We start from the raw sequence: 25,027 nt of genomic DNA on the forward strand, positions 1-25,027 counted from the left end.
GTTAAATGCAGTCTTAAAAAAAAAAAAATACTCGAAAAGTGCATTTAACCACCTCCCGACCGCCTAACGCGCCGATGCGTCCGGGAGGTGGTTGATTTGTTCCTCCTGGATGCATCGGTGCGTCATCTCGCGATACCCGAGATTTCCTGTGAACGCGTGCACGCAGGCGCGCGCGCTCACAGGAACAGAAGGTAAGCGAGTGGATCTCCAGCCTGCCAGTGGCGATCGCTCGCTGGCAAGCTGGAGATGTGATTTTTTTTTTAACCCCTAAAGGTATATTAGACGCTGTTTTGATAACAGCGTCTAATATACCTACTACCTGGTCCTCTGGTGGTCCCTTTTGTTAGGATCGACCACCAGAGGACACAGGTAGGTCAGTGAAGTCGCACCAAACACTACACTCCACCCCCCCCCCGTCACTTATTAACCCCTTATAAACCCCTGATCACCCCATATAAACTCCCTGATCACCCCCCCTGTCATTAATCACCCCCCTGTCAGGCTCCGTTCAGACGTCCGTATGATTTTTACGGATCCACAGATACATGGATCGGATCCGCAAAACACATACAGACGTCTGAATGGAGCCTTACAGGGGGGTGATCAATGACAGGCGGGTGATCACTAATATAGATTCTCTGATCACCCCCTGTCATTGATCACCCCCCTGTCATTGATCACCCCCCTGTCATTGATCACCCCCCTGCAAGGCTCCATTCAGACGTCCGTATGATTTTTACGGATCCATGGATACATGGATCGGATCCGCAAAACACATGCGGACGTCTGAATGGAGCCTTACAGGGGGGTGATCAATGACAGGCGGGTGATCACCCATATAGATTCCCTGATCACCCCCTGTCATTGATCACCCCCCTGCAAGGCTCCATTCAGACGTCCGTATGATTTTTACGGATCCATGGATACATGGATCGGATCCGCAAAACACATGCGGACGTCTGAATGGAGCCTTACAGGGGGGTGATCATCCCATATACACTCCCTGATCACCCCCTGTCATTGATCACCCCCCTGTAAGGCTCCATTCAGACGTCCGTATGTGTTTTGCGGATCCGATCCATGTATCCATGGATCCGTAAAAATCATGCGGACGTCTGAATGGAGCCTTACAGGGGGTGATCAATGACAGGGGGTGATCACCCATATACACTCCCTGATCACCCCCTGTCATTGATCACCCCCCTGTAAGGCTCCATTCAGACGTCCGCATGTGTTTTGCGGATCCGATCCATGTATCCATGTATCCGTAAAAATCATGTGGACGACAGAATGGAGCCTTACCAGGGGGGTGATCAATGACAGGGGGTGATCACCCATATACACTCCCTGATCACCCCCTGTCATTGATCACCCCCCTGTAAGGCTCCATTCAGACGTCCGCATGTGTTTTGCGGATCCGATCCATGTATCCATGGATCCGTAAAAATCATGCGGACATCTGAATGGAGCCTTACCAGGGGGGTGATCAATGATGGAGGTGATCAGGGAGTCTATATGGGTGATCACCCCCCTGTCATTGATCACCCCCCTGTCATTGATCACCCCCCTGTCATTGATCACCCCCCTGTCATTGATCACCCCCGCTGTAAGGCTCCATTCAGACATTTTTTTGGATCAAGTTAGCGGAAATATATATTTTTTTTGTTTGTTTTTTCTTACTAAGTCTCATATTCCACTAACTTGTGTCAAAAAATAAAATCTCACACGCACTCGCGATACCCCTCACGGAATCCAAATGCGTAAACATTTTTAGACATTTATATTCCAGACTTCTTCTCACGCTTTAGGGCCCCTAAAAAGCCAGGGCAGTATAAATACCCCACATGTGACCCCATTTCGGAAAGAAGACACCCCAAGGTATTCCGTGAGGGGCATATTGAGTCCATGAAAGATTGAAATTTTTGTCCTAAGTTAGCGGAAAGTGAGACTTTGTGAGAAAAAAAACAAAAAAAAATCAATTTCCGCTAACTTATGCAAAAAAATAAAAATTCGATGATCTCGTCAGGCCCCTCATTGAATACCTTGGGGTGTCTTCTTTCCAAAGTGGGGTCACATGTGGGGTATTTATACTGCCCTGGCTTTTTAGGGGCCCTAAAGCGTGAGAAGAAGTCTTGGATCCAAATGTCTAAAAATGCCCTCCTAAAAGGAATTTGGGCACCTTTGCGCATCTAGGCTGCAAAAAAGTGTCACACATCTGGTATCGCCGTACTCAGGAGAAGTTGGGCAATGTGTTTTGGGGTGTCATTTTACATATACCCATGCTGGGTGAGAGAAATATCTTGGTCAAATGCCAACTTTGTATAAAAAAATGGGGAAAGTTGTCTTTTGCCAAGATATTTCTCTCACCCAGCATGGGTATATGCAAAATGACACCCCAAAACACATTCCCCAACTTCTCCTGAGTACGGCGATACCAGATGTGTGACACTTTTTTGATGCCAAGGTGGGCAAAGGGGCACACATTCCAAAGTGCACCTTTCGGATTTCACTTGTGGCGTAGTTATACTGTCCTGGCAATTTAGGGGCCTAAATGTGTGAGAAGTATCTTGCAATCAAAATGTGTAAAAAATGGCCTGCGAAATCCGAAAGGTGCACTTTGGAATATGTGCCCCTTTGCCCACCTTGGCTGCAAAAAAGTGTCACACATCTGGTATTGCCGTACTCAGGAGAAGTTGGGGAATGTGTTTTGGGGTGTCATATTACATATACCCATGCTGAGTGAGAGAAATATCTTGGTCAAATGCCAACTTTGTATAAAAAAATGGGAAAAGTTGTCCTTTGCCAAGATATTTCTCTCACCCAGCATGGGAATATGTAAAATGACACCCCAAAACACATTCCCCAACTTCTCCTGAGTACGGTGATACCAGATGTGTGACACTTTTTTGATGCCAAGGTGGGCAAGGGGGCACATATTCCAAAGTGCACCTTTCGGATTTCACCGGTCCTTTTTTACAGATTTTGATTGCAAAGTACTTCTCACACATCTGGGCCCCTAAATTGCCAGGGCAGTATAACTACCCCACAAGTGACCCCATTTTGGAAAGAAGACACCCCAAGGTATTCTGTGAGGGGCATGGTGAGTTCCTATAATTTTTTATTTTTTGTCGCAAGTTAGTGGAATATGAGACTTTGTAAGAAAAATAAAAAATAAAAAATCATCATCATTTTCCGCTAACTTGTGACAAAAAATAAAAAGTTCTATGAACTCACTATGCCCATCAGCGAATACCTTAGGGTGTCTACTTTCCGAAATGGGGTCATTTGTGGGGTTTTTCTACTGTTTGGGCATTGTAGAACCTCAGGAATCATGACAGGTGCTCAGAAAATCAAAGCTGTTTCAAAAAGCGGAAATTCACATTTTTGTACCATAGTTTGTAAACGCTATAACTTTTACCCAAACCATTTTTTTTTTTTTTGCCCAAACCTTTTTTTTTATCAAAGACATGTAGAACAATAAATTTGGTGAAAAATTTATATATGGATGTCGTTTTTTTTGCAAAATTTTACAGCTGAAAGTGAAAAATGTCATTTTTTTGCAAAAAAATCATTACATTTTGATTAATAACAAAAAAAGTAAAAATGTCAGCAGCAATAAAATACCACCAAATGAAAGCTCCATTAGTGAGAAGAAAAGGAGGTAAAATTAATTTGGGTGGTAAGTTGCATGACCGAGCGATAAACGAGAAAGGAGAGTAGTGCCGAAGTGTAAAAAGTGCTCTGGTCATGAAGGGGGTTTCAGCTAGCGGGGCTGAAGTGGTTAAACCACCTTTCCTACCTGTAATGTAAACAGCTTTAGGCCTCATGCACACGGACGTTTTTTTTCACGGTCCGCAAAACGGGGTTCCGTTGGTCCGTGATCCGTGACCGTTTTTCCGTCCGTGGGTCTTCCTTGATTTTTGGAGGATCCACGGGAACGCCTCTATGTTAGAATATACTGTCGGATATGAGCTACATCGTGAAACTCATTTCCGACAGTATATTCTAACACAGAGGCGTTCCCATGGTGATGGAGACGCTTCAGGTTAGAATATACAAAAAAACTGTGTACATGACTGTCCCCTGCTGCCTGGCAGGTGCTGCCAAGCAGCAGGGGGCAGACCCCCCCCCCCTGTTTTTAACTCATTGGTGGCCAGTGGGCCCCCCCTCCCCTGTTGTTAACTCGTTGGTGGCCAGTGTGCGCACCCCCCTCCCTCCCTCCCTCTATTGTAATAATAGCATTGGGGCCAGTGTGCGCGCCCCCCCAACCCCCCCCTCCCTCCCTCTATTGTAATAATAGCATTGGGGCCAGTGTGTGCGCCCTCCCTCCCTCTATTGTAATAATAGCATTGGGGCCAGTGTGCCCCCCCCCCCGATCATCGGTGGCAGCGGAGTAGAAGATTCATACTTACCTGGCTGCTGGCTGCTGCGATCTCTGTGTCCAGCCGGGAGCTCCTCCTACTGGTAAGTGACAGGTCTGTGCGGCGCATTGCTGTCACTTACCAGTAGGAGGAGCTCCCGGCCGGACGCAGACATCGCAGCAGCCAGCAGCCAGGTAAGTATGAAAATCTTCTACTCCGCTGCCACTGATGATCGGGGGGGGGGGGGGGGGGTGTGCGCACACTGGCCCCAATGCTATTATTACAATAGAGGGAGGGAGGGGGGGGTTGGGGGGGTGCGCACACTGGCCCCAATGTATTAAAACAATAGAGGGAGGGGGGGGGGGGTTGGGGGGGCGCGCGCACACTGGCCCCAATGTATTAAAACAATAGAGGGAGGGAGGGGGGTGCGCACACTGGCCACCAACGAGTTAACAACAGGGGAGGGGGGGGGCCGCACAATGATATTCAAACTGGGGAGGGGGGGGGGTCTGCCCCCTGCTGCCTGGCAGCCCTGATCTCTTACAGGGGGATATGATAGTACAATTAACCCCTTCAGGTGCCGCACCTGATGGGGTTAATTGTACTATCATATCCCCCTGTAAGAGATCGGGTGCTGCCAGGCAGCAGGGGGCAGTCTTGTACACAGTTTGTAGTGTATTCTAACTAGAAGCGTCCCATCACCATGGGAACGCCTCTGTGTTAGAATATACTGTCGGATCTGAGTTTTCACGAAGTGAAAACTCAGCTCTGAAAAAGCTTTTATGCAGACGGATCTTCGGATCCGTCTGTATGAAACTAAAACCTACGGCCACGGATCACGGACACGGATGCCAATCTTGTGTGCATCCGTGTTCTTTCACGGACCCATTGACTTGAATGGGCCCGTGAACCGTTGGCCGTGAAAAAAATAGGACAGGTCATATTTTTTTCACGGCCAGGAAACACGGCTCACGGATGCGGCTGCCAAACGGTGCATTTTCCGATTTTTCCACGGACCCATTGAAAGTCAATGGGTCCGTGAAAAAAAACGGAAAACGGCACAACGGCCACGGATGCACACAACGGTCGTGTGCATGAGGCCTTAGTGAGACTTCTGGCAATCTTTGTTTTTCACAATGTGTTTAAAGATTGCACAGATGACTGCCCCATGCTCAGATGACTGCCCCATATGCTCAAACACACTTGGTGTGCTGGGCAGTGGCACCTGTGGGGAAAAAAAAAGGCAGAGCAGCAGTGGCAGAGAGACTGAGGCCAGCAGCAGCCATTTCAGTCAGATTAGAGCCAAACCTGCAGAGTGGATGTAATCGGACTAAAATGGCTGCTGCTGCGCTCAGTTTCTCTGCCACCGCTGCTCTGATTGAGTGCCCACTGCCCTGCCCTGCTGTCTACCATTAACATTCAATAAAATTTACTATGGAGCTGGAACGAAGTCCTCCTTGCTTGCTGTACCACTTCTTGCTGCCCCCATAGACCCAGCCTGCGGTCTGATGAATCTGGCTGCTGGGCTGGCACTGAGAAGACTGGGGATGGGCATTAAGTCACACACAAACACACTCACAGATGGGGGTGTGGGGATGTGGGCGGGCACATCGACGGCTGGTGGCGGGGTTAAGCACAGCAGCTTTGCCTTCTCTGCCGGAGGACTAGGCGGGGCTGCAGTGGGTGACTGAGTCACATGCCCACTCTCGGCGCTCTGAATCCTCCAGCCTACCACCGCTGCAGAGAGGAGAGTAATCGCTGGCCGCACCGCTCCCATGCGAGCCGCAAATGAAGGCGCAAGGAGCCGCGGGTTGGCCACCCCTGACCTAGGTGATTGCAAAAAGACAACAGTATGATTGCACTCATCCAACAGCGCAGAAGCTGAACGTGCACCTGGCAAATTGCTGGTACTGTAGTCCCTGCCTTTTCATGCAGTTGACTCTGCACATTTCAGAGAACTGATGGCTTGTGCCCACCCAAGGTGTAGAGTCCCAAGCCAACATTACTTTTCCAAAAAAACTGTACCAGCGCTGCACAAGAACATTAAGGCCTCATGCACACGACCGTTGTGTGCATCCGTGGCCGTTGTGCCGTTTTCCGTTTTTTTTCGCGGACCCATTGACTTTCAATGGGTCCGTGGAAAAATCGGACAATGCACCGTTTTGCAGCCGAGGCCGTGATCCGTGTATCCTGTCCGTCAAAAAAATAAGACCTGTCCTATTTTTTTGACGGACAACGGTTCACGGACCCATTCAAGTCAATGGGTCCGTGAAAGAACACGGATGCACACAGGATTGGCATCCGTGTCCGTGATCCGTGGCCGTAGGTTGCTTTCATACAGACGGATCCGAAGATCCGTCTGCATAAAAGCTTTTTCTGATCTAAGTTTTCACTCCGTGAAAACTCATTTCCGACAGTATATTCTAACACAGAAGCGTTCCCATGGTGATGGGGACGCTTCTAGTTAGAATACACTGCAAACTTGGTACAAGACTGCCCCCTGCTGCCTGGCAGCACCCGATCTCTTACAGGGGGATATGATAGCACAATTAACCCCTTCAGGTGCGGCATCATATCCCCCTGTAAGAGATCAGGGCTGCCAGGCAGCAGGGGGCAGACCCCCCCCCCTCCCCAGTTTGAATATCGTTGGTGGCACAGTGTGCCAACCACCATCGGCCCCCCTCCCTCCCTCTATTGTATTAAAACGTTGGTGGCACAGTGTGCCAACCACCATTGGGCCCCCCTCCCTCCCTCTATTGTATTAAATCGTTGGTGGCACAGTGTGCCAACCACCATCGGCCCCCCTCCCTCCCTCTATTGTATTAAAACGTTGGTGGCACAGTGTGCCAACCACCATCGGCCCCCCTCCCTCCCTTTATTGTATTAAATCGTTGGTGGCACAGTGTGCCAACCACCATCACCCCCCCCCCCTCTATAGCAGTAACATTGGTGGCAGTGTGCGGTCTCAACAGTAGAAGATTCATACTTACCTGCTTCTTGCTGCTGCGATGTCTGTGTCCGGCCGGGAGCTCCTCCTACTGGTAAGTGACAGTTCTTTAGCAATGCGCCGCACAGACCTTTCACTTACCAGTAGGAGGAGCTCCCGGCCGGACACAGACGTCGCAGCAGCAAGAAGCAGGTAAGTATGAATCTTCTACTGTTGAGACCGCGCACTGCCACCAATGTTACTGCTATAGAGGGAGGGGGGGGGCGATGGTGGTTGGCACACTGTGCCACCAACGATTTAATACAATAGAGGGAGGGAGGGGGGCCGATGGTGGTTGGCACACTGTGCCACCAACGATTTAATACAATAGAGGGAGGGAGGGGGGGGCACACTGTGCCACCAACGATATTCAAACTGGGGAGGGGGGGGGCTGCCCCCTGCTGCCTGGCAGCCCTTATCTCTTACAGGGGAATATGATAGTACAATTAACCCCTTTAGGTGCCGCACTTAAAGGGGTTAATTGTGCTATCATATCCCCCAGTAAGAGATCGGGTGCTGCCAGGCAGCAGGGGGCAGTCTTGTACAAAGTTTGTAGTGTATTCTAACCTGAAGCGTCCCCATCACCATGGGAACGCCTCTGTGTTAGAATATACTGTCGGATTTGAGGTTCACGAAGTAGCTCATATCCGACAGTATATTCTAACATAGAGGCGTTCCCATGGTGATGGGGATGCTTCAAGTTAAAATATACCATCGGATTGGAGAAAACTCCAATCCGATGGTATAAAAGAACTCCAGACTTTACATTGAAAGTCAATAGGGACGGATCCGTTTGAAATGGCACCATATTGTGTCAACATCAAACGGATCCGTCCCCATTGACTTGCATTGTAATTCAGGATGGATCCGTTTGGCTCCGCACGGCCAGGCGGACACCAAAACGACTTTTTTTTCATGTCCGTGGATCCTCCAAAAATCAAGGAAGACCCACGGACGAAAAAACGGTCACGGATCACGGACCCACGGACCCCGTTTTTGCGGGCCGTGTAAAAAAACGTTCGTGTGCAGGAGGCCTAAGCAGAAGTTGGGCCAGTCCTTTGGCCTCTCGGTGTCTGGTTCAATTCACCATTTGGCCAGGTTATGGCAATGTCGCCTCCGCATTGTAATGCTGGGATTTCTGTGCCAATGTCCTCCACTGCCTCCTCATCCTCTACCTTATCCTCCCCCTCCCCTCTAGGCACAATTCACAGTGGTCCTCGAGAATATCACCAATGCAAAGCTAGGTCACGTGGGTTCTGTACCTGGTTTGCCTTGCTGAACTGAGCCACACCGGGGAGGAACTGCTCTGCATCATCAATAAAGGAATAGAACACTGGCTGTGTCCTCTGCAACTGGTGATATGAACCATGGTTACTTATAATGGTAAGAACATTTTGTCTGCGCTGCGCAGGGAGGGCTGACCCATGCACCCTGCATGGTGCATGTCTTCAGTTTCATCGTCACCTGATTCCTCAAGTCTTCCACTGAACTGCAAGAGCTGTTAAAAATGGCCAGGAAACTGTGCATGAACTTTAGCCACTCTTACTGTGCAAAACACACCCTCCTTGAGCTGCAAAGGCAAATTGCTCTTCACCAACATTGCCTGATATGCAACGTTTCCACCAGTTGGAACTCCACACTCCATATGTTAGACCGCCTGTATGAGCAGAAGAAGGTGGTCAATGATCTCTTAATGCTGAAGATGGAGAGGTCTAATCCCCGGTGTAACTTCCACGATAGCCAGTGACAGCTCATGCATGACACGTGCCATTTGCTCAGGCTCTTTCAGGAGGCCATTTTATTTGTCAGTAAGCAGAACTACAGGATAAAAGATATCATTCCACTCCTTCACATCCCGGAGGGAATGCTGAGAAATCTGATTGGCGAGGGGACAGAAGACGTCGCGCCTCCACTTCACGGCCACATGAGACATGAAGAGGAGGAGGAGAACATAAACATCCAGGAATTTTATACACAACTAGGTGGTTTACCTGCCCAAGCTACAGGAGAGTACACATGACAGATGACCCACAACAGACCTCAAAAGTATGCAGTAGAGATGGAGGCAGGGAAGCCTTCAATTCCCTTGCACAAATAGCCAGATGCATGTTGTCATGTTTGTGCAGTGACAGCCGCATTGTCAGGATTTGGCTGGGATGACTACTGGCTATCCACATTGTTAGACCTTCGCTAGCATAAAAAATGGGGACTTTTTTAGACCTTCTGAGAGGGATGCTAAAATTGACTATTATAGAGACATGCTGTGTAGTCAGTTGGTCGCTGCCTACAAGCGCCATCACCCATCCTCAGGAAGGTCTGACCGAGGAACCCTCTGCACCCACTCCCCACTGCCATGACTGGGGGAAGGGTGGGGCATGAGAAGCACCAGCTCCATATGCAGCAACTTCAGTCCAGAATCTATGCTGAGCAGTTTTCTTCAGCCACCTTCATGGGGCCACGCACAGTAAATCTACAGGGATTTAAAAGCATGTGTTTGGATTTCAAAAACATGCGTTAAAAGAACTTTTTTTTTTCTCCACTACTTTATTGGCACTGCCTTTATTTCTTTATTTTCTTCCACTAATAGAAGCCATTGCACTGCAGGGGTGTGCACAGTTTTTTTTTTTTTTTTTGCTTTACTGATGGGTGCTGTATGCTTTTCTTTTTGTTTACCACAAGGGATTAACTATGAATATTGGTGTACTGCACAGTGATGTAGACAGCGATAAATTACACCTGCAATACTGATGGCACAGTACCCACAGAATGGATTAACTATGAATGTGGGTGCACTAGGACTTAATGTACACGATGATGCACTCTCCCTGCAATTTAGGTTCCAAGACTTCACACTAAGATTTAGCACCAAGTGATGGGATGGGATGAATATGATTAGGCCTGGGTATACCCAAGTTATCGTGATTCATTAAAAATTTATTTGTAACAAATTGCATTTCTTGTTGAAGTTCAACGAATTGGCCGAATAAAATTTTTCTAAACTTTGATCATATCTAGTAACAGCTAGCTCGCTGAGAGTGAGGCACTTATCATAGAACTCCTTTCTAACAAGTTGTTTAGTGATGTATCAACTTATTTTGTGGATTTTAATCCACCGGTATCAGACCTTCACATGCAATGAAGTAGACATTTGGATGCATTGTTGTTTTAATAAGATGTTTATGGACCCCGTTTCCTCCTGGGCCCCTCTGCAGATGCACATATTGTATGTCCAGCTCTGATCTTTTTCGATGGTCAGATCCACGTTAAATTGTCTCCTGCTAGAGCTTAAGGTGCCCTGATTTATAAGAGGTAACTTATTGCATCAAGTTCAAAACTGCCTGCACTCTAGAATTCTGGCTTTAAAAAGTAGCAAAATACAGCCATAGCAACTTTTTGGGCTTGCTTGAGCAAAATGTGTGTGACTTTTTGCATCCTTGCACCGCTCCAGTTTTGAAAACTGGGTGAGTAACTGGGCATGGTTACCTATTAAGGATAAACAAATCAATTCTAAACAAATTAGATTCCTTACAAATTTCGCAAAAATTAACAAAACAAATCCAAAGCTTTTCTGATTTACTTCAGCACTAATAGCACAAAACACACAGTACCACCCTGTGGGTGTTCTAAGACGATCTGTCAGAGTTGCTGCACGTGACTCGATCTGACAGTTTGTTTTGTTTTGGGTTTGAACTGAATCCCACCTCCTATCAGGTGTGGTTCATTTTGTCATTGGGGAGTCTATTTATTCCGCCCTCTCCCTATAGCCTTTGAGGGTTATAGTTCTTCCTTGTTTGATCGCTGGAAGTTATGAGGATCATCTGCTCCAACTCATCTATAGATAAGTCCTTTTCCCTGTTTCCTTTTGTGTCTGTTTTTACTAGGCCCCTAGAGTGACACTAGCTCCTTCGGTGGTTGAAGGAGCTGGTAGTCTCTTTCCCTTTTCCCTACTGCTGAGGGTTTGGTCCAGTGTGTTACAGCTTTAGGTATGTGGGCATGTGCATATCTACCATCGAGATATGCACATGGGCATAGCAGCATAGGGAAAGTCTTTTAGGGATTGTTAGGAGGTGACCCCTTTGTTCCCTAGCTTTTGGGACCTAGTTAGTTGTTTTGCTTGCTTTGCCGTATCCTGTTTCCTTCCCTTATCTTACCTACCGTGACATATTGGTGGGCAAAATACGAGGGAGGAAGAAGCAGGATGCTCACATGACAATGTAAGTAATTGGGTGGTGGATTTGCCCAGACAGCCTGGATCAGCCAATCAGGGAGCAGCAGGCAGGAAGGTGCCTGTGCAGAACAAGCAGATCGTCATTCTGCTTTGTACTTGCGACCTGGCAGAAAGTTGTGCAATGTGGCTCTGCCTCTGCAGACAAAACCCACTGATATACTAAGCTATGAACAGTAAAAGAAGATTATAGGGAATAGTGTTAATCGAGCACCAAAGTGTTCGGGTGCTCAGGTCAAACTCTACTGAGCACCCGAGCACAATGGAGGTCAATGGGAGAACCCGAGCATTAAACCAGGCACCCCCTGCTCTGAAGAGGGGAGTGTCTCTGGTTCATAGGAAAAGGTCAGAAACTGATGAAAACACCACTGAAATGGATTGGCAACAGTATGGGGAGGATGTCTGGATGCATCTTGGACTCCCAGGTCGCTGCTGGGAACGATGTTGTCCGAGTAGTACGTCACTTTTACAGACTGTAAACTAGAAAAACAGCGCCTCATGGTATAGTCTTGGTAACAATTTAGTTATATAGTGCATATTGCGCTTACCGGATACTGCTGTGATGATTCACAACAGCTATATGTGCCTTGCTGGTATCTGGCCCCAACAGCATCAGGGAATGCCATGCTGCTGCACTGATCTCTTCCTGTCTCGTTCCATGAGCTCCAGGAGAACGATTAACAAGGTAAGATAAAAAGTGAGAGACCACTTCCTTGGCGCTGCAGGCATATAGAGGAGTCTTCAGAATTAATAGATATTCTTTCTAATAAATTTCAGTTGAAGTGTTTCAAGGACGGAGGAAGTTTGCTACATGCTGTACAATTTAAATGGCAGTTTTGGCGGGCTCATCCGTGGGAAGGTACAGGGGCAGGAGTGGGCGTGTTCTGCATAATGAGGCTCCTTATCAGTGAACCTCATTCTCAGAACACGTCATTATCGCTCTGTTCGGATCCCTAAATGTGCTTACATAAAAATGATTGGTAGAGATGGACACAATATAATTGGTAAAATATATGACCACAAGATGATACATGTTAGACTATAATAATCATTGCTACATGAGCGCTACATCAAGCGCTCCCCTTCCTATATTTGCCCATCTATTCAGGCTGGTATATTCCTCACAGCTCTGTCTTCTTAGCCCTGTCGGGCGCTCGTGTCTTGGGGAGCGCTGAAGCTGCTCTCGTCAGCGGCTACGATCACCTAGCACTATATGTTTTGCATACCGCAAGTCCGTGTGGTCTCCATACTAGAGGGATGATAAGGATGGAGGCTTCCAGGGCATTATATGGGCAAAAGAGCTATAATTTGCTCTCTCTGGTGACTCACTTAAAAACCATATAGCGATGGTGTATAGCCATGACAAAAAGTAAATGTATTAATGGCAATAATAATAATAATAAGGGTCAATAAATAAATACAAGCAGATATAGCTAAAATGGGTACATATAGTGGACACTAAGTGAATCACTGCGAAAGCTGCACCACAATGATATGCAACTGACCCAACACTGGCTAATCCCTAAAGCTGATGTTAAGAACTTAGACTTTAGCCCATGTATTCCAGTCAGAAATACATCAGAGCCCTTTGCACCACTGTCAAGGTATCTCAGCGTGGCATGGGTTCCTACCACTTAGCTACCTACGGAGTGTGAACATTAGTCTGAGAGGTGCTAAGATACAACTTACAGCCAAGCTCCCACATACCTCCATAGTGAGATCACTCAGGTAGTGGGAGAAGAGATAGGGCTGTAAGCCCCACCTATAACAGACCATGTGAAAATGCATACAATGGAGGATGTCAGCAGAGGACCACATGCACCACAATGGCATCCTACACAAGATGGGTTAATGTGTGGATGCAAATATAAAATACATAAATCACTGCAAAAGGTGCACCACAATGATATGCAACTGACAACACTGGCTAATCCCTCAAGCTGATGTTAAGAACTGAGACTTTAGCCAATGTATTCCAGTCAGGAACACATCAGAGCCCTTTTGCACCACCATCAAGGTATCTCAGCGTGGCATGGGTTCCTACCACTAAGCTATCTACGGAGTGTGAACAACGGTCTGAGAGGTGCTAAGATACAACTTACAGCCAAGCTCCCACATACCTCCATAGTGAGATCACTCAGGTAGTGGGAGAAGAGATAGGGCTGTAAGCCCCACCTATAACAGACCACGTGACACAGGCTACCAGGTGCATCCACACATTATCCCATCTTGTGTAGGATGCCATTGTGGTGCATGTAGGATGCCAACATCCTCCATTGTATGCATTTTTGCTGGGGATTGCTGTTAGCAACAGATTGCATGCGGAGGAATTGCTCACCCGGTTATAAACACACCACAGTGTTTGGGGTTTTGAGCATTTTCTCCCATGCCCACTTTATTTCAGTTATTTTTCTTGGTATGTTTAGAATGTGCCATTACGTACTGCTGGTAGCATTCTGTTGCACCTGGTAGCCTGTGTCACATGGCCTGTCAATTTCACAATGATATGTGGGTATGGGATTATATCTGATTATATATGGATGTATACCAAACGGACATGATTTTGAGTGAGTTCATTTTTTAAATGAAAATAACAATTATGCAGTCCTGATCAAAAGTTTAAGACCACTTGAAAAATGGCAAAAAATCTTATTTTACATTGTTGGATCTTAACAAGGTTCCAAGTAGAGCTTCAACATGCAACAAGAAGAAATGAGAGTAAGACAAAACATTTTTTGAGCATTCAAAAAAACAAAAAACGGTTTCAAATACCTCATCTCCTTGAACGCCACAGAACTGCTCGTTTGGAGTTTGCAAGAGAGCACCAAACATGGGACATTCAGAGGTGGAAGAAAGTTTTATTCTCTGATGAGATTTTTTTTTACCTTGATGGTCCTGATGGTTTCCAACGTTAATGGCATGACAAGCAGTGGAGTGGGCGCCATAATGGTCTGGGGTGCTTTTTCCTTCAGTGGAACAATGGAGCTTCAGGAAGTGCAGGGGCGTCAAATGGCCGCTGGCCATGTCCATATGTTGCAGAGAGCATTCCTCATGACTGAGGGCCTTTGTCTGTGTGGTAACGACTGTTTTTAAACAGGACAACACTACAGTACACAATGCCCACAGGACAAGGGACTTCTTCCAGGAGAATAACATCACTCTTTTGGCCCATCCTGCATGTTCCCCTGATCTAAATCTAATTGAGAACCTTTGGGGATGGATGGCAAGGGAAGATTACAAAAATGGACAACAGTTCCAGACAGTAGATGGCCTTCGTTTGGCCATCTTCATTACTTGGAGAAATGTTCCCACTCACCTCATGGAAACACTTGCTTCAAGCATGCAGAAACAAATTTCCGAAGTGAGAAACAATAACAGCGGAGAAACTCATTACTGAGTTCATGTTTGGAAGTTGGATTTCTGTTTTTGGGGGGATTTAGTTTATTTTTTTTGGAAGTGTGGTCCTAAACATTTGATCAGCTGGAAAACAGTCTGTTTCAGTTTATTCGATGTTTTCATTAAATTGAATGCTCAAAAAATGTTTTGTCTCACTCCCATTTATTCTTTTTGCATGTTGAAGCTCTACTTGGAACCTTGTTAAGATCCAGCCATGCTAAATATGATTTTTTGCAATTTTTCAAGTGGTCTTAAACTTTTGATCAGGACTGTATATGGAAACAGGCACTAATATGAATAGACATATGTCTCGATGTGTGTGTGTATATATATATATATATATATATATATACACACACACACACATAAATATATCAGTTCACAGTTTTTATCCAATAGCTATATAATGATTTATGTGTTCATGATTTATGTGCTCACACTTCAACTTCAAGCAACACCCCAGGACACCATCCACATACTACTATGCTACAGACCACCAGGACCAAAGACACACCTTCTTGCACCCTTCACAGAATTTATCTCTACACTTACCTTGAAAACCAAAAATCTCTCAGGGACTTTAACCTCTGGGCCAACTCTTCCCAGGACCCCATTACCACCGCCTGCATCAGCCAACTGGAAACACTAGGTCTGCAACAACTGATAAGGGCTTCGGACCACACCCTCAACCTCATCTTCAAACAAAACATCAACATCAATACACTGGACAACATGTCACTGCCATGGACAGACCACCATGTCATCAAATTTAAAATAACCACTGACACCATTTGCCAAAGACCAACACACTGGAAAACTACACACTGGACAAGATCACAGAAGAAATTACACTCGCAACTTTTCAAAACCACACTATCCAACAAAATAGCTTCATTAACACAAAACTGCACAACTGAAGACACACTCAACACTCTCAACACAGCACTACTACAGACAGCAGACTCAGTTGCACCAATAGTTAGAGCACCCACCCGCAAAAACTATTCAGGTTGGTTCAACGACTCCCTTACTTCACTAAAAAAAGAACGCAGAAGATCTGAAGGAGCCTGGAGAAGGAACCCAACAACGAAACACTACACAAATTACAAATTGCTCACCAAAAAATACCACAAAGCCATCTTCATAGCAAAAAAAGAATACTTCTCCAACACCATTTCAAAAGCTATAAACGGCCCCCGCAAACTCTTCAAACTGATCGCTCAAACTATGAACCCTACTTGTCTAGAGCCTCCAGCAAACGAAACACAAGAATTCTGCAATGAGCTATCTGACTTTTTCATTGATAAAATCACAAATATTCGAGAAATAATTTGACAGAACATAGCAATTAACCCCACCCGGTCAAGGCAAGAAGACAAAAAACAGAGAAATACTTTGCAATCACCGAGATTTACACTGGTCCCAATCACCATTGACAACACTAAAATCATCATTAGAAATCTCCGAGACAGCACATCCCCAAATGACATTATTCCCACAAAACTTCTGAAAGAATGCATCAACATTCTGGCACCCACCATAACACATCTCATAAACCAGTCATTCAAAGAAGGAATAGTCCCGATCTCCCTCAAGCAAGGCATAATCAAACCCCTCCTAAAGAAGTCCAACCACAACCCAAAAGATCCAAACTACGGCAGACCGGTCACAAGCCTCAACACCATCTCCAAGATTACAGAGAAAGCAGTAATACAACAGCTACAACCCCATCTGGACACCCACAAACTCTTGGACCCACTTCAATCTGGCTTCCGCCCTGGTCATGGGACAGAAACGGCGCGCCTCAAAATCTGGGATGAAGCCCTCGAAGCAGCAGATGAAGGGGAAGCATGCCTCCTGGTGCTGCTGGACCTCAGTGCAGCCTTCGACACAGTAGACCATAAAACCCTGCTTACTCATCTCACAGAAGTAGCCAGAGTCGCAGACTCGGACCTACCATGGTTTGGATCCTTCCTGGAGAACCAATCCCAGAAAGTGAAACTAGGAGCCTTTATTTCAGAAGCACGTAAAATCACATGCGGAGTCCCTCAAGGATCACCTCTGTCATCCGTGCTCTTCAACATTTACCTCCGACCACTCCTCAAAATCATCAGCAACCAGGATCTGCTCAATCACTCCTACGCTGATGATACCCAACTTTACCTACGGATCACCAATAAAAAAGACCAATATCACACCCTGGAAATCTGCCTCTCATTAATTGACGTTTGGATGACTGAGAATTCCCTCAAACTCAAGGGTTCCAAAACAGAACTCCTTTTCCTCCATGCAAACTAAAACAAAAACCCTAGCATGATGTGCATGCCACCTACCATCCTCAGGCAAACCATCATTCCCAGCACCAAAGCCAAAGCCTCGGAGTCATCTTCGACTCAGACATGACAATGGATGCACAAATAGGATTAGTAGTCAGCGGATCCCACCACCTTCTTCGTCTGCTACGTAGACTCATCCCCTTCATCCCTGAAGAAGACGCAGCAGCAGTAGTTGGAACAACCATGAATTCCTGACTCGACTACACAAATTCCCTCTACCTAGGACTTCCCAAATACCAAATTTCATGTTTACAACTCGTCCAGAACACAGCTGCCAGACTGATACCGGGAAAGAAAACTGGGAATCTATCACCCCGTCTCTGAGGACCAGTGAAGACCCTCTGCCTCACCCACAAATGTACACAAGGGAAAGCTCCCCAATACCTCTGCGATAAAATAAAGCACTGCACCCGGGGTCGCCCCCTCCGGTCAGCTAACCAGAACCTCCTCTATATCTCCAAGACCTACTACAAATCAAAAGACGATCGAAGGTTCGCAGTCCAAGGTCCCCGGCTATGGAACACTTTACCTGCGATGATCTGCTCAGAAGAAAACCATCTGGCCTTCAGGAAGAAGCTTAAGACCCACCTCTTCTGATGGCACAAGCGGACAATGGCAAAAGCACCTTGAGGCGATTTAGTTTGCAATTGTAGCGCTATGCAAGTTATTCATTCATTCACTTAGTGTCCAATATATGTATCCATTTTAGCTATGTCTGCTTGCATTTATTTATTGACCCTTATTATAATTATTAATATTATTTATATTATTGTCATTATTACATTTACTTAGGTTTTTGTCATGGCTAAACGCCATTGTTATATGGTTTTTAAGTGAGTCGCCAGAGAGAGCAAATTATAGCTCTTTTGCCCATATAATGCCATGGAAGCCTCCATCCTTATCAGCCCCCCAGTATGGAAGCCACACGGACTTGCGGTATGCGAAACATATAGTACTAGGTGATCGTAGCCGCTGAGCACCTACCATCCCCAGCGAAATGAGTGTTACCTGCTGTCGGGGACAGGTCTAGTACAAGTAGGGGCGGTCCTGGGTCACGCAGGATCTCCATACACGCAAAAGAAGCTGAAAAGTGCAGCTTCAGCGCTCCACAAGACTATGTAAGCAGTATTAGAGATCCAAACAAAGCGATAATGAACACGACCGCTCCAGCCCCTGTACCTTCCCAAGGAGGAGCCTGCCAAAACTGCTATTTAAATTGTACAGCATGTAGCAAACTTGTATTCTGTAAATTGTCCTGATAAAGGGGGTCCTCCGCCCTTGAAACGCGTTGACTGAAATTTTATATAACGAATATCTATAAATTCTGAAGACTCCTCTATATGCCAGCAACGCCAAGGAAGTGGTCTCTCCCATTTTATCTTACCTTGCTATTTTTACAGACTGACAATAATGCACACAAAACCAAAGATAAAATCGATTTTAGAGGAAAAATTTATAGGAAACATTCTTGCCTATATATTTACTTATATATAAAGTGCAAGCGCTGCCAAAAATTCCAAAGAAAAGGCCCTCCGATACAACCTGTATATCACATAATGGAGGTGGAGGGCCTGATTCACATTGTGGAACAATTGTTCAGGTAGTGGGACACCTACACTCATATAGCCTATGCACTAAGTGAAAGGGCTTCCAAAAATTACAAGGAACCGGCACTCAAATACACCCTTTATTACACAAAAAGGAGGGCATCATACACCCTTGAAAAATTATGATTGATGGCCTGCTGGTGACCCTCTAAAACATTATGGGCAAGGGCCTGCTGCTAAGCTGACAATCTAAATATAGAAAAATAGAAACAGAATGTGTCGGCAGATGAGAACTATTTGGCCCATCTAGTCTGCGCAATACACTGAATACTAGACATTATAAGTGAGGGTCTGCTGCAGAGCTGACTCTAAAACATTAGGGGCGAGAGCCTGCTCCTGATATGAGAATCAAAAAAATTATGGGCGAGTGCCCGCTGCTGTGCTGACCATTGAAAAAATTATGAGTGAGTGCATGCTGCTTAGCTACCCATTGAAAAAAATATTAGCTGACCCTCTAAAAGATTGTAGGTGAGGGCCTGCTGGTAAGCTGACCCTGTAAAACATTATAATTGAGGGCCTGCTGGTGAGCTGACCCTCAAAAACATTATATGCATGGGCCTGCTGGTAAGCTGACCCTCTAAAATAATGTAGGTGAGGGCCTGATGGTAAGCTGACCCTGTAAAATATTATGGTTGAAGGCCTGCTGGTGACCTGACCCTCAAAAACATTATATGTATGGACCTGCTGGTGAGATGACCTTCTAAAAGATTGTAGGTTAAGGCCTGCTGGTGAGCTGACGCTATAAAACATTATGGGTAAGGGCCTGATGGCAAGCTGACCCTCAAAAACATTATATGTGAAGGCCTGCTGGTGAGCTGACCCTGTAAAACATTATGGTTGAGGGACTTCTTGTGAGCTGACCCTCAAAAACATTATATGCAAAGGCCTGCAGCTGAGATGACCATTGAAAAAAATATGAGCTGACCCTCGAAAAGATTGTAGGTGAAGGCCTGCTGATAAGCTGACCCTGTAAAACATTATGGTTGAGGGCCTGCTGGTGATCTGACCATCAAAAGCATTATATGTGTGGGCCTGCTGGGGAGCTGACCCTCTAATAGATTGTAGGTGAGGGCCTGTTGGTTAACTGACCCTGTAAAACATTATGGTTGAGGGCCTGCTGGTGAGCTGACCCTCAAAAACATTATATGCAAGGGCCTCCAGGTGAGCTGACTCTCTAAAACATTGTAGGTGAGGGCCTGCTGGTGAGATAACCCTCTAAAACATTGTAGTTGAGTGTCTGCTAGTGAGCTTACCCTCTAAAACATTATATGCGAGGGCCTGCAGATGAACTGACCCTCTAAAACATTATATGCGAGGGCCTGCAGGTGAACAGACCCTCTAGAACATTACATGTGAGGGCCTGCAGGTGAGCTGAGACACAAACAATGTAGTTGAGTGTCTGCTGGTGAGCTGAACCTCTAAAACATTATATGTGAGGGCCTGCAGGTGAACTGACCCTCTAAAACATTACATGTGAGGGCCTGCAGGTGAGCTGAACCTCAAAAACATTATATGCGAGAACCTGCAGATGTGCTAACCCCTTAAAAGATTGTCGATGAGGGCTTGCTGGGGAGTTGACCACTGAAAAAATAATGCGTGAGGGCCTGCAGGTGAGATGACCCTCTAAAACATTGTAGTTGAGGGCCTGCTGATGAGCTGACACTCAAAAGCATTTTATGCGAGGGCCTGCAGGTGAGCTAACCCTCTAAAAAATTGTAGGTAAGGGCCTGCTGGTAAGCTAACCCTGTAAAACATTATGGTTCAGGGTCTGCTGGTGAGCTGACCCTCAAAAACATTATATACAAGGGCATGCTAGTGAGCTGACCCTCAAAAGGATTGTGAGGGCCTGCTGGTGAGCTGACCCTGTAAAACATTATGGTTAAGGGCCTGCTAGAGAGCTGGCCCTCAAAAACATTATATGTGAGGGCCTACAGATGACCTGACACTCTAAAAGATTGTAGGTGAGCTGACCCTGTAAAACAATATGGTTGAGGGCATGCTGGTGAGCTGACACTTAAAAATGTTTATGCGCGGGCCTGCTGGAGAGCTGACTCTCTCAAATAATTTAGGTAAGGGCCTGATGGTGAGCTGACCCTCTAAAACATTACATGCAAGGGCTTGCTGGTGAACTGACCATTGAAAAAATTATGGGCGAGTGCCTGTCACTTATCTAACCATTGAAAAAATAATGGGTGAGGGCCTGCTGCTAAGCTGGCCCTATTAAACATTATGGTTAAGGGTCTGCTGGTGAGCTGACCCTCAAAAACATTATATTTGAGGGCCTGCTGGTGAGCTGACCTGCTAAATGATTTTAGGTGAGGGCCTGCTGGTTAGCTGACCCTGCAAATCATAATGGTTGAGGGCCTGCTGGTGAGCTGACCCTCAAAAACATTATATGCAAGGGCCTGCTGGTGAGCTGACTCTGTAAAACATTATGGATGAGGGCCTGCTGGTAAGCTGACCCTCAAAAACAGTATTTGCGAAGGCCTACAGGTGAGCTGTGCCTCTAAAAGAATGAAGGTGAGGGCATGCTGGTGAGCTCACGCTCAAAAACATATTCAATGCCTGCTGGTGAGCTGACCTTCTAAAAGATTGTAGGTGAGGGTATGCTGGTGAGCTGCCCTGTAAAACATTATGGTTAAGTTCCTGCTAGTTAGCTGACCCTCAAAAACATTATATGTGAGGGCCTGCTGGTGAGCTTATCCTGTAAAACATTATGGTTAAGGGCCTGCTGGAGAGCTGGCCCTCAAAAACATTATATGTGAGGGCCTGCAGATCAGCTGACACTCTAAAAGATTGTAGGTGAGGGACTACTGGTGAGCTGACCCTGTAAAATATGGTTGAGGGCCTGCTGGTGAGCTGACCCTTAAAACTTTATATGCACGGGCCTGCTGGAGAGCTGACTCTCTAAAATAATTTAGGTGAGGGCCTGCTGGTGAGCGGACCATGTAAAACATTATGATTAAGGGCCTGCTGTTGAGCTGACCCGCTAAAACATTACATACGAGGGCCTCCAGGTGAGCTGACCCTCTAAAATATTGTAGGTAAGGGTTTGCTGGTGAGCTGACCATTGAAAAAATTATGGGTGAGTGCCTGTCGCTTATCTAACCATTAAAAAAATAATGGGCAAGGGCCTGCTGCTGAGCTGACCCTATTAAACATTATGGTTGAGGCCCTGCTGGTGAGCTGACCCTCAAAAACATTATATGCGAGGGCCTGCTGGTGAGCTGACACTGAAATGTTATGGTTGAGGGCCTGCTGGTGAGCTTAACCTCAAAAATATTATATGCAAAGGCCTGCTTGTGAGCTGACCCTCTAAAAGATCGTAGATAAGATCTTACTGGTGAGCTGACTCTCAAAAACATAATATTAGAGGGCCTGCTGGTGAGCTGTACTTCTAAAGGATTGTAGGTGAGGGTCTGCTGGTGAGCTGACCCTGTAAAACATAATGGTTAAGGTCCTGCTAGTTATTTGACCCTCAAAAACATTATATGCGAGGGCCTGCAGGTGAGCTAACCCTCTAAAAGATTGTAGGTGAATGCCTGCTGGTTAGCTGACCCTGTAAAACATTATGGTTAAAATCCTGCTAGTTATTTGACCCTCAAAAACATTATATGCGAGGGCCTGCAGGTGAGCTAACCCTCTCAAAGATTGTAGGTGAGGGTCTTCTGGTGAGCTGACCCTGTAAAACAGTATGGTTGAGAGACTGCTGGTGAGCTGACCCTCTAAAAGATTGTAGGTCAGTGCCTGCTGGTAAGCTGACCCTCTAAAAGATTGTAGGTGAGGGCCTGCTGGTGAGCTGACGCTGTGAAACATTAGGGTTTAGGGCCTGCTGTTGAGCTGACCCTCAAATACATTATATATGAGGGTATGCTGGTGAGCTGACCCTCTAAAAGATTGTAGGTGAGGGTCTGCTGGTGAGCTCACCCTGTAAAACATTATGGCTAAGGTCCTCCTAGTTAGCTAACCCTCAAAAACATTATATGTGAGGGCCTGCTGGTGAGCTGACCCTGTAAAACATTATGGTTAAGGCCCTGCTAGTTAGCTGACCCTCAAAAGCAATATATGTGAGGGCCTGCTGGTGAGCTGATCCTGTAAAACATTGTGGTTAAGGGCCTGTTAGTTTGCTGACCCTAAAAAACATTATATGCGAGGGCCTGCTGGATAGCTGACTCTCTAAAATAATTTAGGTGAGGGCCTGCTGGTGAGCTGACCATGTAAAACATTATGATTAAGGGCATGCTGGTGAGCTGACCCTGTAAAACAGTATGATTGAGGGCCTGATGGTGAGCTGACCCTCAAAAACATTATATGCGAGTGCCTGCTGGTGAGCTGACCCTCTAAAACAGTGTTTCCCAACAAGTGTGCCTCCAGCTGTTGCAAAACTACAACTCCCAGCATGCCTGGACAGCCTTTGGCTGTGCGGGCATGCTGGGAGTTGTAGTTTTGCAACAGCTGGAGGCACACTGGTTGGGAAACACTGCTCTAAAAGATTGTAGGTTAGGGCCTGCTGGTGAGCTGACCCTGTGAAACATAATGGTTGAGGGCCTGCTGGTGAGCTGACCCTCAAAAACATTATATGCAAGGACCTGCTGGTGAGCTGACCCTCTAAAATATTGTATATGATGGCCTATTGGTGAGCTGACCTTGTGAAACATTATGGTTGCGGGCCTACTCATGAGCTGATGCTCAAAAAACATTATATGCGAGTGCCTGCTGGTTAGCTGACCCTGTAAAACATTATGGTTAAAGTCCTGCTAGTTTGCTGACCCTAAAAAACATTATATGCAAGGGCATGCTGGTAAACTGACCCTCTAAAAGATTGTAGTTGAGGGCCTGCTGGTGAGCTGACGCTTTGAAACATTAGGGTTTAGGGCCTGCTGTTGAGCTGACCCTTAAAAACATTATATGTGAGGGTCTGCTGGTGAGCTGACCCTATAAAACATTATGGTTAAGTTCATGCTACTTATCTAACCCTCAAAAACATTATATGCGAGGACCTACAGGTTAGCTAACCCTCTAAAAGATTGTAGGTGAGGGCCTGCTGGTGAGCTGACCCTGTAAAACATTATGGTTGAGAGACTGCTTGTGAGCTGACCCTCTAAAAGATTGTAGGTGAGGGCCTGCTGGTGAGCTGACGCTTTGAAACATTAGGGTTTAGGGCCTGCTGTTGAGCTGACCCTCAAACACATTATATATGAGGGTATGCTGGTGAGCTGACCCTGTAAAACATTATGGTTAAGGTCCTCCTAGTTAGCAGATCCTCAAAAACATTATATGTGAGTGCCTGCCTTTGAGCTGACCCTCTAAAAGGTTGTAGGTGAGGGCCTGCTGGTGAGCTGACCCTGTAAAACAGTATGATTGAATGTCAGCTCACCAGCAGGCCCTCAAAAGCATTATATGTGAGGACCTGAAGGTGAGCTAACCCTCTAAAAGATTCTAGGTGAGGGCCTGCTGGTGATTTGACCTTCAAAAACATTATATGCGAGGGCCTGCTGGTGAGATGACCCTCTAAAAGATTGTAGGTGAGGGCCTGCTGGTTAGCTCTCACTCTAAATTATTACATGCAAGGGCTTGCAGGTGAGCTGACCCTCTAAAAGATTGTAGGTGAGGGCCTTCTGGAGAGCTAACCATTGAAAAAAATATGGGCGAGTGCCTGCTGCCATTGAAAAAATTATGGGCGTGGGCCTGCTGGTGAGCTGACACTCTGAAACATTATGGTTGATGGCCTGCTGGTGAGCATACCCTCAAAAATATATTCGAGGACCTGCTTGTGAGCTGACCCTCTAAAAGAACCTAGATAAGGTCCTGCTGGAGAGTTCACCCTTTAAAACATTATGGTTAAAGGCATGCTGGTGAGCTGACCCTCAAAAACGTTTTATGCAAGGGAATGCAGGTGAGCTTACCTTCTAAAAGATGGTAGTTTAGGGCCTGCTGGTGAGCTGAACATTGAAAATATTATGGGTGAGGGCCTGCAGGTGAGCTGACCCTGTAAAACATTATGGTTGAGGGCCTGCTGATGAGCTGACCCTCTAAAAGATTGTAGGTGTGGGCCTGCTGGTGAACTGACCCTGTAAAACATTATGGTGGAGGGTCTGCTGAGCTGACCCTCAAAA

General features: G+C 46.2%; 1 protein-coding gene across 1 annotated transcript in view; it reads right to left on the reverse strand.

The window, feature by feature from the left end:
* DRGX (dorsal root ganglia homeobox) overlaps positions 1-25,027 on the reverse strand; it is a 420,041-nt gene that overhangs the window by 192,281 nt on the left and 202,733 nt on the right. Inside the window, exon 5 of the mRNA XM_044296692.1 lies at positions 9,339-9,347. Within this exon, the coding sequence (XP_044152627.1) occupies positions 9,339-9,347 (9 nt within the window). The remainder of the gene's footprint in view (positions 1-9,338; positions 9,348-25,027) is intronic.

The sequence above is a fragment of the Bufo gargarizans genome, chromosome 6, assembly GCF_014858855.1.
Source record: "Bufo gargarizans isolate SCDJY-AF-19 chromosome 6, ASM1485885v1, whole genome shotgun sequence".
NCBI classification, from domain to species: Eukaryota; Metazoa; Chordata; class Amphibia; order Anura; family Bufonidae; genus Bufo; species Bufo gargarizans.